This window comes from Nanorana parkeri, unplaced genomic scaffold, assembly GCF_000935625.1.
Source record: "Nanorana parkeri isolate BGI_ZX_2015 unplaced genomic scaffold, ASM93562v1 scaffold1734, whole genome shotgun sequence".
Classification (NCBI taxonomy): Eukaryota; Metazoa; Chordata; class Amphibia; order Anura; family Dicroglossidae; genus Nanorana; species Nanorana parkeri.
The window spans coordinates 20098-35158 of record NW_017308002.1 but is presented as its reverse complement, the minus strand read 5'-3'; the positions used below and the strand labels follow the sequence as shown (position 1 = coordinate 35158).

At 42.4% G+C, this 15061-nt stretch overlaps 1 protein-coding gene across 2 annotated transcripts in view; it reads left to right on the top strand.

The window, feature by feature from the left end:
- EHF (ETS homologous factor) overlaps positions 1-12239 on the top strand; it is a 37234-nt gene extending 24995 nt beyond the window's left edge. Inside the window, exons 3-9 of one of the 2 annotated variants that reach the window (XM_018571330.1) lie at positions 235-471; positions 3394-3453; positions 4121-4180; positions 5256-5321; positions 7467-7532; positions 11421-11616; positions 12003-12239. In XM_018571330.1, coding sequence (XP_018426832.1) covers positions 235-471; positions 3394-3453; positions 4121-4180; positions 5256-5321; positions 7467-7532; positions 11421-11616; positions 12003-12102 — 785 coding nt within the window. In that variant the 3' untranslated portion in view covers positions 12103-12239. Of the gene's footprint in view, positions 1-234; positions 472-3393; positions 3454-4120; positions 4181-5255; positions 5322-7460; positions 7533-11420; positions 11617-12002 lie in introns of both variants that reach the window. The other variant, XM_018571329.1, reaches the window with a different exon arrangement.
- Positions 12240-15061: the final 2822 nt, after the last annotated feature.

Here is a 15061-nt window from a genome sequence, read left to right as displayed (position 1 = left end):
TAGGTAAAAAAAAACGATGTACAATACCAGGAAGGATGTCAAAGCCTCTCCTGGCAGGAAGCAATTATGTAAATTAATTCTAATTTTCTTGTGGTGGTGGTGATACTCCTTTCTCAAACAAAACAGAATGTATACAGTTATAATTGGATTTAATAGCTTCTATAAAATCTCCACCTTTTGCCAACTCTTTTTGTGCTGTCGGAGCTGGTGACATTGTGTGTTGGCCATCTGCAGGTTTCTTCACGGCTCAGTGGCACGACGTTCACCCGCAGTATTGGAGCAAGTACCAGGTATGGGAGTGGTTGCAGCAGTTCGTGGACACCAACCAGCTGGACGCCAGCTGCATCCCGTTCCAGGAGTTTGACATCACAGGAGAACGGCTCTGCAGTATGACGTTACAGGACTTCACGCAAGCCACCGGGGAGGTCGGGCATATATTGTACAACAGCATCCAGAATCTCAAGTGGCATGGTGAGAATCTCAAGTGGCAGGTTTTTGTTTTTTTTGCACTTATCGAACAGATGTAACAAAACCTTTTCAATGGCATATTTAACAAAGCAAAAGGGATCAAATAGACATTCATTGTTGGGGTTCACATACACTTAAACTCAGTATTGTAAACATTGAAGAGACATTCACCCTTCCTAAAGCCCCCTTGACTTTTTTTTCTTAAAAACACAATATGCACACATTTTTTCCTCCAGTCTTCTGGCCAATCCTGTGACATTACGGGCGCCTCCTCTTTTTCCTTAGTAGTGGTGATTAGCGGCCCTACCTTCAGGACTGAGTAGCCCTCAGCTAAAATAGTGTGAGCACCCCTTAGCCCAGGAGTACTGTGAGCCCAGGCTGCTCGATGATGCACCGCTAGGGTATGTGTCCATAAAAGCCTGGGCCCACAGAAAGTTAGTTGGATGATGCTGGCCAGCATCGGACACTGAAATCAAGGGACGTTGGGCCCGGAGCAGTGAGCTTGCGGAGGAACAGCACCAGGGATAACATAAGAATTTTAGCAAAAGCTTCTTTTTTTTATTTTAAAGGCAGCATATTTTTTTTATAGGATCACTCAAACTACTCAGTCCAGAGGTTATATTTCTATCTGCTTCTCTATGGTGGTATTTTGGTATCTCAAAAGGTTCTCAACCAAAGATAGGGAACAATGGGTTGGTGATCTTGGACCCTAGATACGGAACAGTGGTTGACTGCCGTTGGACTCACTCAGAGGTTATCACAGCTTTACATGCTCTTGAGGACCTATTTGACCCCTGCTAAACTATTTAAGGCGTGCTTCCACTCCTATTTGCCATAGATGTGAAAGAGACCATGAGGATTTGTGGCAGCCGCATATGCTTTGGCGTTGGGTCTATCTTTTATGTTCCTGTTCCCCAAACCACTATAGTTTGTGTTCCCAGTGTTTTGGAGGACAACTGTATGGATCAGAATATACAAGTGGCTATCATCAGAGCTTTCTTTCAAGCTTGTAAGCCTCTACTAACCTGCTGGAAAGATCCTCCTCCTCCTCCTCCCACCACTAAGCAATGTATTAATCAAATAAATATATATACAGTATATGTCAATAAAATAGAATATATACTATATATAACATATACAATATATATTTTTTTTTATATCCAGATGTGTTTTTATATTGGTAGACTTTATATATGAGTAAGGGGTAGAAAAAAAAACTAAATATGATTTTTGACCAATGGTGGACATAGTGACCAAACAGCACCTGTGCAAGGACAGTGTTTGGGCCCACATTTAATTACTGCCAGGGAACAAACTGTGCTTCACTATGATTCAACTAGAGGGCTAGATAGATAAATAGACAGAGATGGAGAGTAGCCTTTGTAATACCCTAAACTTTCTCATGCATACCCTTTAAGAAAACTGCCAGGGGGTAGAGCTTTTGGTCAGAAGAGGCTTTGCATGTATCATCTGCCAAAAATGTTTTTGCTTTTGTCCTAGCAATTTGTTTTGTATACTTGTGATGCATGCACAGTGTAGTGTATACTCCCGGTATTTGTAAGATGCCATGAATGGAGCTAGGAGCAATGTAACTTTTGTGTGAGCATGCATAGGATTTACATCATTAGTAGCCTACCAATGTCTGAAAATATAAGATTCCAGGCTGGAGCAAAGATGTGGAGAAGATGGAAGCAGCAGCAAATAGATGGGGGTTGGCAGAGCCGTCAGTGGTAGAGGAAGGCAAACCCAGAGGTGAATCTTCCATAATGTGCAAGTATGCATACCCCATCAAAACAACACATGTACAATATTGCAGTGTGTTGGGAAAAAAATGGTCAGGTATGTTTTTTGGCATATGGACAATGAGTAACGACCCAAAGAAAATGATTGGGCATTAAGCTCTCCATCAGTGCTAAAAGAGGGAGATTTGAGGAGCAATGAGTAACTGCAGGAATAGTTTTAAAAGAGGGACATTCCCTCCAAATAAAGGACAGTTGGGAGCTCTGCATATTTATTTAGGGGAGGCACAACCTCCCAGAACAACTCATTTCAACACTTCCAAAATTCAAAGCCAACAAGTCATATAAATCTCGGCAGAAGCTACATTTCCTTATTGTCTGTGTTGCATACCATGGCAAAAGGCCTACACTCTATGCTTCCTCCTTGGCGTATAGATGGTCCACACTCCACAGTAAACATCAATGCATGCAAATCAGACAGTTGCTACACCAAACCATAAATCCTATCTTCAGGCTCTTTATTCCATTGTATAGAAATTGGGCAAAAACTGCCTCATTCTCTTATTTAGTTGTGCTACTGTAGAGCCGGTCTCTGTGCACCTGGGAATAATATATATACACTGTATGGGCAATTAGTGATTGATAAGAGTAGCATCCTCCAGGTTTTATTTAAAACAATATATTCCCTAGAACCTATAAACAAACAAAAAAAATGTTTCAGCAATTCCCATTTGCTCTCCTCCACTGCCCTTCCACAGACTCAGCACTGCAAGGACCAGCACTGCTACTCTTCAGCCCACTGAATGTAAACCCAGGCCATCATAGACCCATGCCCTGGTGGTGTGGCATTATGATTGGGGCACTGGCATCAGAAATAGCCTCAGTCAAAATGGCGCCCCCAATGCAGAACCGCTATAGGCCATGTGACATAACATGATCTGGTATGAGTCATAACAGGATCTGCTTATTGCACCTGACAGCTACATTTATGCAGGCTTTAATAACCCTAGCTACTCTGATCCAGCCCAAGGCATGCTTAATTGAGGAATGCATTGACCACACAAGCAACGGCCAATACCTGTAATATTGGTCTTACACAAACTAATTGCTTAAGATGAGGAAAACTTTGCATCATCATTTGTTGATACCAATCATGTACCTAAATGTGTCAACTTCCTTCTTACAGGTAATTATGGGAGCCAAGTGCTGCAGTCTCTCAATGTTGTCATCAAGACAGAACAACCAGGTATAAGAATTGTATATTTATAACAATTAGCACAATCTGTATTTTTTAATTTGTTCATTCATATAGTGCCAACATATTCTGCAGGACCTCCAGTAAGAGACAAAGCTATTCACCCTTTTCCCTGCCCAGGTAGAGCTTATTTCCCTATTACAGTCATACAGACTCACAGGGTGTTTTATTTTTTTTATTGTAAAAAGAAACCAGAACACTTAGAGGAAACCATCACAAACACAGGAAGAACAAACTCCACGTAGACCTGGCTGGAACCTGTCAGGATTTTTTGTCATTTACCTTCTTAAGGGGTAGATTTCTCTTCACTTCCTGTTATGTTTATTTAACAGGAAGTGAGAAAAAAAATCTCCCCAATGTGGGGGCAAATTCTCCCTTAGATAGCTGTCACCAGAACAAGTATACTCTCTATTCCTGTAACAACTCAAAATGTTGGATTTTCCGACACTTTCAGTGCCACGTTGAGAGGGCAAATGTATTACCCTCTCCACTTGGCACTTCTTATTATTTATTTATGTATTTATTTATGTATTTAAAGCACATGATTTATTGGCAGCAGTCAACAGCAGAGATACAATGTTATTTTTAAATCATACTAACTAGCTATACTTTTCTTGTAAATACTGAGTCTTTAACCTAAAATATATGTTGTCCATAGATCCCAGTCCAGTTACTTCCTGGAAGGACAGCGGGTACCTGTATGAAACCTGCTATGACGGTAAGTAAAGGGCAGCAAACGTTTGATCACATGATCTTATTAGTGTCTCTGTTATATAGAAGGTGAAGTAGAAGAAAGGCATTGGGTGATGGATCTCCTAGTAAATATTCTCAGTCAGGTCTTATACACACTGTAGGGAATTATTTTCATTAGTCAGCTCTCCCAGAAGGGGTGGGCGAAGGTTGGCTCTTTGCTCAAGTAGGGACTGGGTGTACAAGAAGAAAAGTGCCAAAAGTAGAACATATAAAGTCAAGATTTAATTATATTCAGACATAGTTACATAGTATTTGAGGTTGAATAAAGACATTAGTCCATCAAGTCCAACCTATTAGGATCTCATTCTAGGAGTACCTGTACCCCCGGATATTACGGTCCCTTAAGAAATCGTCCAAAAGTTTCTTGAACAATTCCACATTATTTGCTGAAATCACCGCCTGTGGCAGTGAGTTCCAGACCCTAACTGATCTTACTGTGAAGAACCCCCTTTGCCCCTTGTGCTGGAATTTTTTTCCCACCAATTTTAGGTGGTGGCCTCTAGTTTTTGTAATGGAGTTAATTCAAGACATTTATGTCTTAAACAAATCCAGCACGTTTTAGGATTTAAAGGGTCCCCTTTCATCAGGGCATAATACTGCTGAACAAAATGTATACTGGTCTGAATTGGAGAGATCCTGTGCGGTACTAATTATGATCCCTCCAGATGCTGGTTAAGCCCTAACCAGTGTATGCAGTGATCATCCTAATTACCATCCGGGATCCTTTCAATTTTATCAGTCCATTACACACTTTGTTCAACAGTACAAATCCCTGATGAAGGGGGCTCTATGAATCCCTAAGCGTGTTGGATTTTAATGCCATAAGATTCTGAATAAAACTGAACTTAATATGTTCTGCTTTAGGCACTTTTCTTTTTGCATATACAGGGTGAAGACACCTAATAGCTTCATATCACAAAGCTGAGAAATATGACTGGAACCTTACAGTATTATGGTTCTGGGAGGAGTAGGAAAGAAATTATGTTAAATTGAAGTATATAATTTGAGGGAATCTGACCAGCACTCTTGTTGTTCTACAGATGTATACGATAGTAAACTATACTGCCGGAACAGTCTATCGGTGACCCCTAATCAGTACACTACAGGTAAGTGTCTGTACCAGAGAACATCTAACAGTCCTTATATCAGGGCTGTATTTCGACATCCTGCTGCCTAGGCACACCTGAATGATAATACCCCTTTGTAAAGCTCCACCCCTTGTGTCATGTGATCATTTTATTAAAAAAACAAATGCTAGGATTTGAAGACCAACAAATAAGAGAATACGCATCTTGTTTCTTCTAACTCTTAACATTCCCCTTACCACCTCTCCCCTACAGTTCTCTTGCCGAGTTTAGCCACAGGAGGCTAGAATAGGAAGATCATTATCACAGGTTATATGTATTTTCTGACTTGGTTCTTCTTCCTTATACCTGGCCCATCAGTACCAAACATAGCCCTGCTTTTATTTCTCCAAAGCACAAATAGTTTCCCCCTAAATCACATGTTTAAAGGGCCAGAGTCTTTAGACTTGGACCTTCAGTAGCCTAGGGCACTATACATAACAGCACATGAATGAAGCATCTTAGAAAAGCATGGTTGGGCTCTCTTTGGTCTGCACCCAGAGTTCCAAAGGCGTTGGATTTTAACACAGTCTTAGAGTGGTGACACCTCTCTATATATCTCGTGGCCCCTTACTTGCTTATGACAGCCCATATGTGCAGAATTAGAGCTGAGCAACTAGGTACAAATGAAAGGGTTCCTATCATTTCCATCACTAAGTGCCAAAGTCCGTATCATGTTCAGCCCTTCCTCCTCGTCATGGATGTCCCATGATGGATGCTGAATGCTCAGCACCACCTCAAACATACAAGAGTCTAAAGTTGACATTGTGCAACAAACTTGACTCTGTGAGTGATACAAAGGGAGCAATTACAGCTATAACAGACTATCTGGGGAAAAAGGGACCCAAGGTGACTTAAATGCCACAGGTGATGCAGAGTTAGTGAGGTGCAGCTTTTAAACTTTGGACAGGCAACTCTCTACACTAAAAGTCTTCTAAAGCCCATTTAGGGTGGAATCAGGGCAAGAATGAAGAATAGGAGCACCACACCAGGAGATTGGTGTCCAAAAGTGTTTATTCCAATACAATAATTTGACGAGATATGTGGGTACAGGCAGCACATTTTGAGGGTCCATAAACACCCCTTTTATGAGGGCTGCAGAAGAGCCAGTAGGGGGACCCAAAAGGATTTTAAAATTGCATTATGGGGATTGACAGGCATGGTCATCAGCGGCTATAACCAGCAGTCTCTATAACACGTTGACTGTGCCACAGATCTTGTTTACATTATTCTATTGGAATAAATATTTTTGGACTCCAATCTTCTGGTGTGGAACTCCTATTTTCATTCTTGCCCTGATAACAGATTCTATGACTGCTATGGAGCCGAGGAGCACAGTGATTTATACAGGTAGTAATAATATTTGGTAAATACATCTGAACAAAATTAATGTATATGTGATTTGATAACCTCTAAACAATTAGTATTCTCTATTACCAGAAGAATTAATTTTGAGATGAAGATTAGAGAGACAAGATTCCCTTTTTGGCTTTCCTATAGGGCCTCATTACCCTTTGTTTAGACCTGGGTAACACCCTACAATTGCAGATGTACTGTTGACTGATGGCTTTTCTCTAATAATCTAGACCAGGGGTAGGCAAACTTCGGCTCTCCAGCTGCGGTGGAATTACAAATCCCATGCAGCATTGCAAGGCTCTGACAGCCACAGGCATGATTTCCATAGGCAGATGCATGGTGGAATTTCTGAGTTTCCCCACAGCTGAAGAGCTGACGTATGCCTATCCCTAATCTAGACCATATATTTCCCCCAGATCTTATACCTCATGCAACTTTTGTTGCTCCTTAGACCTAGATCCGTGTCCAGTCTGCACAGGCATTATGCCCATAAAGGCAACTTCAGGAAAATTACATCTCAATGAAGTACACAGTGGTCCACATATTTAAGACATATTGGAAGTAGTTTTTGCAACCTTCATGTGGAGAATTACCAGATTGTTTTTCAGGATCTGACCCCACTCGACAGGAAGGGCGAGCGTGCCTTATTGTGTGATACCTGAAATGACCCTTTGTATTCTGTACAAGACTTTCCACAGTCACTATTTCGCCATCCCTGGCACAGTCCAGCCCATCAGACAACAATGGTGTTTTCTCTATGTTTAGGTTCAGCATACGCAGAATCCGAGGTGAAGAAATCGCAGGACTATCCTCAGAGAACCAGCACAAAGAAACACAGTGAGTGATTGTTCACCTGCCAAAAAATGTACACTGGGGAGCTAATTAAGGGTACAAGCTGCACAGGCACAGAATGAGCCCTCAGAGTTAAGATGAGCTGAACCTTGGCGCTGACCCAATATCTGACCCAACTATTCACAACTCGAATATCAGTACCTGAGCTCTTACTGCAATCCTAAACTAGTCATCTATATAGTATGACTTGGGTTTTATTAGAAACTGGCTTATTGTGTCACAGTTTTGAGCAGGCATGGGCAAACTCAGGCACCAAGCCCAGACTCATCACTAGTTGTAGCGCTTATTCAAATCTAAAAATATTTTTTTTCTGGAATTTCACTTGAATCCTGTAATTGCCTGCTTGAAGAAACCTGTTTAAAGGACCAGTCCACCTAAAAGTGATATTTATGTCCTGGACGCTCTAACATGGGGAGATTTCCCTGCCATAATTCCCTGCTCTGTTCCTGTCCACCATGGGAGTTTTAGGTGTTCCTAACCGGCTCCCTGTGCTCCAACTCCTCCTGTTACATTCTCCATAATATCAATATATAAAATCCAGTAGAGATAGTGGGAGCCCCTCCCTAATGGGCACAGCAGGTGGGCAGACCCGGGAAGCCAGTCTAGAGCAGAGTTTCTAACCTTTTTTCACTCACATCACCCTTAAAAAAATTATGTATGTAAATATCCTTTGCATCAAAGTCCTCCTTTCAAATCAGGAGCCCCCTTCACATCAGAATCTTTACTTTCATACTAGAGTCCCCCTTTACATCAGTAGTCCCCCTTCACGTTAGAAGCTCCCTACTTTTACATTAGCATACCCCTTCTTTCACATCAGAACCCGCCCCCTCACATCAGGAGCCCCCCTTTACATCAGAAGCCCCACCCTCCTTTATATCAGAGCTCCCCTTTCGTATTGTAATCCCTTCTCTTACATCAGAGTTCCCCATTCACATCAGACTCCTACCATCAGAAAATTTTGAGGAAACCAGAAGGCACCTTGGTTGAGAAATTATTGTCTAGAGACCTCAACAATAGAGTTACCAAGAGATAAAAAAAACATTTGTGGTGTAAAGCTGGCTATTGGAAGATTTTAATACGAACCGTCAAAACAAAATCTCATTGGAACATTCAATACCGCCATCAGATGAATGTTGATCGAAATTTTGTTTCATTTTCACATTAAATTTTGGAAATAATTGGAGTTTCTGGCACAAAAACCACATTAACTTTTAGAATTTTAATCTAGAAAACTTTTCCATCCTGCTCCTTCGATTTTTTTTTTCATCACTATGGTCGAAATTGAATGCTGATTTGAACCCATTAACTATTAGAAATTCAAACCAACATTCTGAAAACCAAATTTTCAAAGGAAATTCTACTGTTGTACAGCCAGCTGTACACTCCAGTATTCACCAGAACCTGAAATATTAGATTTGGGTAGACTCACCATTAAAAGTGCTTTAAAGGAGAACTACGGGGTTAAGGCTTTTCCCCATAGTTCTCCTTAGGGTAACGGGAGGACACAAACTAGCGTCCTCCCGTCACCCTAAGCTCAGTATACCGCGAGCTACAGCTCGCGTTATACTGAGACTCGCAGCCGAGACGGATACTATCTGGATCCACCCAGCTGCGTGAATGACAGCCGGCTCTGCATACCTAGAGGCAGAGCCAGCTGTACCCGCCCCCTCCCCCGTCCGTTCCGCCAGTCAGCGCTGGCGGATCGGAGCAGGGAGGGGGGAATCCAGCCCCTCCCCTGTCACGGCAGAGAGCCGTGACAGGATCGAGAGGTGAGCGAACGCCGGTATGTGTTCGCTCACCTCCCGATCTACTGAGCCGACCTGTGACAGTCTCATTGTCACAGGTCGGCTAGAACTATGAGGTGAGTGAAAAGCAATCACCTCATAGTTCTCCTTTAAGTAGAAATGGCATCATACAAACTTGACACTGATGAACTTCTGAAAAGACTTCATTACTGTAAACTAGTTGAACCACTTACTGTATAATCTACTCTTATTATCTCACAATCTCCTGAAAGTATGTGATCCAAATATTGACTCACTGAGGGAAGTTGATTTCCACAGAAGACCTGTCATATTGTGTTAATGGCATACTTCTGTTTGCTGATTTCATGTAATGTGTGTTTTTGAATATGAAATGTTCTTAGTACAGCTGTATTTAGATAAAGTCCAGGTTGGGTAATATCACAAGTCGCCCTTCCCTAATAGGTGGTTGGACTGGGTATTTTGTCCTTTAGTCACTTGCTTCCCATGTATCTGTCGCTAATCTGGAGGCAGAGAGCAAGATGGTAGAAGCCGTCTATCTAGGTATATCATCAGTGCCAGCTCTGACAGTCTCATGTTTCACTGTGGGTGAGGGAAGTAATTGGGCCACACCGTTCAAACGTTTACAAAGAAAATCTTTCTTTTAAACAAATGTTTGCCAACCTTTATTTTTAATGATTGTACAGAGTTGAGAAGAACATTTATTAGCTGACACCCATCAAATAGACAAACCTGGCGGCCACAGACAAACAGAAAGGGTACCACACCAATGGTCAAAGAGTCAAGATTGTTTTTTATTAGGTTATCAGTGGAATAAGAGAGCCAGCACTTTTTGTGGTTCCAACACCCCCCTTTCATCAGGGCAGCTCAGTGGTTAGCACTTCTGCCTTGCAACATTGGTGGTCCCCAGTTCAATTCCCGATCAGGTCATCTTCTGCGAGAAGTTTGCATGTTCTCCCTGTGATTGTGTGTGTTTGCTTCGGTTACTCCAGTTTCTTCCCACACTCCAAATACATGCTGGAAGGTTAATTGGCTCCTGTCTAAATTCACCCTGTATGCATGTGAGATAGGAACCTTACATTATATATCCTTAAGGGCAGAGACTGATGTGAATGTGCAGTATGTAAAGCACTGTGTAAATTGTCAGCAATATATAATTACCTGTAATAAATTAGGGCTTTTGTAATTGTCGATTGGACTATGATAATAGTTGTATATATGAAATCAGATCCTACCACCAGTAGTTTGTGCACCAACGGCTTAGGTTGGCAAGGTGCATATACTCATGTTCTAGGAGGCAAAGTCATGACCCTATAAATATTCTGAGTCTCAGAAAATGTGGTCGCAGTGTTTAATCTACAGTAGCTGTACAGCATCCTGACCAAACTAAGGACTGACCACGCAGGAGAGGTTTTAGGCCTCATTCACAGAGCTAAGAGTCGGCCCATACAGATCCGTAAGGCTGTATCGGGCCGCTCCCTGGAAGGACAGTTGTTGCGTGTGATTGTACGCAGCAGCCTGTTCTTCCCTATGGGAGGACGCGGCCGTACGCTCACCCGAGCTGCACATCCATGCGGGTGTGGGGGTCCGTGCTTAGACGTAGACAGGATCCATCCTGTCTGTGTATGGGCCGACTCTTAGCTATGTGAATGAGGCCTTACAGTTAGGCTGTAGCCATTACAACCTTTTAAAATACCTTTATCTAAACCTGTGTTGTAAACATATGCTTAAAGTGTATTTCCATTTTTGCAGCCAAGTTGGGATGAGACCTACTTTATATTTGTTACATGTTCCCATTTACATAGCATAACGTAAAAAAAAAAAATCAAAGTTGCAGCTTACATTTTTTATATGCTCTTTCTGCTAATTTCAGGACTGAAAAAATCCTGCTTAGTTCTCACTGTCTGGGGGAATGGGGAGGGGTTTTTCCCAAATAAATAACCAAGCCTATATTGTGCCGGCTGGTTTCATTATCACTTGTTAAATTTTGGCTGCAAAAGTGGAAATACACTTTAAGAACTGCACCTGGAAGTCAAGCATATAGGCACCACATCAGTGAGCTTGGCTTAGTGAATGTCTTATCTCTCTGCCAATGTGCTTCCCTCTTCAGACCCTCGTGGGACACATCTTTGGGAGTTCATTCGAGACATTCTGCTCACACCAGAGAAGAACCCGGGACTTATACGGTGGGAAGATCGGTCGGAAGGAGTATTTCGGTTCCTTAAATCCGAGGCAGTAGCACAGCTCTGGGGGAAGAAGAAGAACAACAGCAGTATGACATATGAGAAGCTCAGCCGTGCCATGAGGTGAGAGGAAGTGATTGTAATAACCTCAGTGCGTGTTTCAGGTTGTCGTTACATCTTGATGTCGTCCTTTGATGGCTCCTCTCATTCCTGCCTGTTGGAAATAGTAGCCAAGATTTTTTTTCTATCTTTGGATAGATTGGGTGAAGATTAGAATCCTTGTCTGGTTCACTGCTATGTGGGTGATGTTTCCTGTAAAAAAAAAAATCCGATTTTGGATCTCCCTTCACTGTCTTGTTGACAATGGGGCTTTGGGGTGGTGTTTTGGCAAGATCAGAAACAAAAAAGTGCTGTTTTTATGTTAGTGCCAGACTGCATTATATTTTGACCTTGCCCATAGTTACGCTTTAAGCTGCCCGCTATAACATTCATTCATATTCCTTTACCAGATACTACTACAAAAGGGAGATCCTAGAACGTGTGGATGGAAGACGTCTGGTCTACAAGTTTGGGAAGAACGCTCGTGGCTGGAGGGAAAATGACAGTTGAATTGCCTCCATGCAAAACTGGAACTAATTTATTTATATGGTGAACTAAGAAGACTTTAGAGGGAATGCAGAAGACGTAATGCCAATGGAGCCATTTCTCTCTTACTTGGGGAATAGAATGTGTACACAGTTTTTCTGTGACTTGGGGCCTTCTTACCAAATACAGCTGCATCATTCTAGCAGCCTGCAGACTTTGGATTGGAAATACGAAAATGCAATCATTTGTAATGGGAACAGGAACTTTGTTTAGGGAGCGTCTCCACCTACAAGAGCTTTCTTTGTATTGATGGAGTGAGGCAGAGGTTGATACCAAGCCAGGTCACTGCTGTCGGAATTTCAAGTGTGGAGAGCTCCTTGCACATAAGAGCTTAGGGAACCTAAGATAGCAGTAAGAGGACCCCATTTGCTGGTTTGGCAGGTGCAGAATCCTGTGTAATAATTTTCTAAGCTACTACATAGTAATTCTCTGGTCCAATACGTGTATGCAGTCCAATGAAAGGGAGTTTTCCAAGTCCCAAATGCATTCTGGTTCTATGCTATAAGGACTAAGGTTTGTGCACACCTGATCATCTCAAATACTGAGTAACCAAAAGTACTCCAAATTATTTAGTTCACATGTTTCCAGTGAATGATACTGTTAATGCTGCAGCATACAAATACATTTCAGACAGCTGTGAACTCCCAACCTTGTGGCAACAGTTTGGGGAAGGCCTTTTTTTTGTCCCAGAATGACTGTATCCCTGCGTAGAAAGCCATCTTCATGAAATAATGGTTTGACCAGTCTGGTGTGGAAGAAATTAAATGGCCTGCCCAGAGCCCTGACCTCAAACCTACTGAACGCCTTTAGGATGAACCGAAACATCAATTGCCAGTCAGGTCTTCTCGTCCAGCATCAGTACCTGACCTCACAAATGCTCTATTGGCTGAATGGCAACAAATTCCAACGGAAACACTCTGAATTCTTGTGGAAGGCATTCCCAGAAGAGCGGAAGGTGCAGCAGCAGCACTGGGGGAAGAGGCGGTGTCTAGTGTTGGACATCCCATTCCCATGGTTTTGGAATGGGATGCCCATTAAGCTGATAGAGGCATGATGGTCAGGTGTCCACAAAAGTTTGTCTATATGTGAGCAATTCCAAATCTTCCCTGTACAGGTCATGTTATATCCATAGGAATAAAAAGAGCACTCTGGTGTCAACAGAAGTTTGGCTGAAAAACTTAGCTCTGTCTATCACAGCCATACTAGGGTGGATGAGACCTTCTCAGTAGGCTCTCAGACTGCAGCAAAGACCTGATGAGGGACTTAACTCCATGTAATATTCCATTATGGTTGGTGTTGCTCTTTAATACATAACATGTACCAAATGAAGGAAACTGTTTTATGCACTTGACTATTATTTCGCAAGGAGCTACTAAAAGCACCACTACACTGTCTTAATTCTAGCAGGCCATTTATGGACTTTGAAAAGGACTGGGAGTGGTAAAGTGGCCTTGGTTTTGTCTAAATACGGCAGCTGTGGGGAAGAGTTTGGAAAGGCTTGGGTCACTCTTATGTAAAGCTAATTTTGGTTAAAGAAGGGTAGGGTTAAAAAGTCCTGTTGTGTCCCTTTAGGGAGATTTCCCTTCCATGGACACAGCAAGAAGTAAGATAAAATCTTTCCCTTTGGAAGTTTCCCCTCTATTCTTGCTCCAGTGACAACTCAAAATTATGGATTTTACCTTACTTTCAGTCCAGATGACACTGAGCGCTAAAGGAAAAAGGTTTTGGCTTCAGATACACTTTAAATATTCATATTTTAATTTATAAAATGGTGGTATGGTGACCCTTGGGGGCTATAAGTGTCTTAAAAGAAGAGTTATAAGCAGCATGTGTTGCCTCTAACACCGATCTTCATTCCCTTCTACCACTTCAGTACAATGAGAATATCGGGAGCATCTGACTGGTGGTCACAGGAAACCCAGGACTGTCTTGAATTATGGCCAGTAGTCACAATGGCATAATCCTGCTTTGATGGGCCTGAACACAGCTAATCACTTTACATATTTATTATGAGTTTTGTGCCTGAAGTTCTAATTGAATTCTCGAACATGACATAATTTTTACCTCAGTGTATAAACACTATTCTCATATATCCTTCAACATACCGCACATTGCAGGCAGCTATGTCGCCAAATGACAACATTTTAAAAAAGGTTGGTGTGCTCAAAACTGATATTTTTTGCCTTAGAGTGTGAACATTTTTGATTGTCTTTCAGGCATTTGTTGCTGTGTCCCAGTTTCAATTTCCCCTCACTTCCTGTGCTGGTGACCACCAGGACCAAGGCTGTCCCTTTAATTAGGTGGTTGAGCTATTAGCAACCTATTATGTTCTGTGTGGCATCCCGCCCAGCTCACTGACGTCACTTGTTGCCTAGAGCTGAGTTGGATGCTCTGAATTATGTCCCGCTGAGCTCTTGCCAATCAGTGATGTCAGTGAGCTGGGCGAGACACCAGGCAGAGCCTACTCCCCCCTCTCCTTGGGACGACGGGTGAACAAGTGAGTAACCATCTCTGTCAGCACCCCCAACGGCGATTACCATAGGGATGGGCCTGACCTAGAGTTGGTTATGAACAGGACTTCCTGTTTCAATGTCTCTGGAGTGTATTCCTCATGTATTCCTTTGGACAGCGCACTAGGGGCCCGCTTCCGTGTCTCGCTATTAGTTTGTCTACAGCAGAGGTAGCCAAACCTCGGCCCTCCATCTGTTGTGAAACTACAAATCCCTTGAAGCATTGCAAGACTCTTACAGCCACAAGCTTGGCTTCCAGAGGAAATCACAATGATATTTGCAGTTCCACCACAGCCGGAGGGTTGACGTTTGCCTACCCCTGGTCTACGGGAATATCTGGAGATTGGACTCCATATTATGGACACAGGATGTTCAGCGCGCAGAAATGACCTGGGTGTGACTAGGACAGGAAG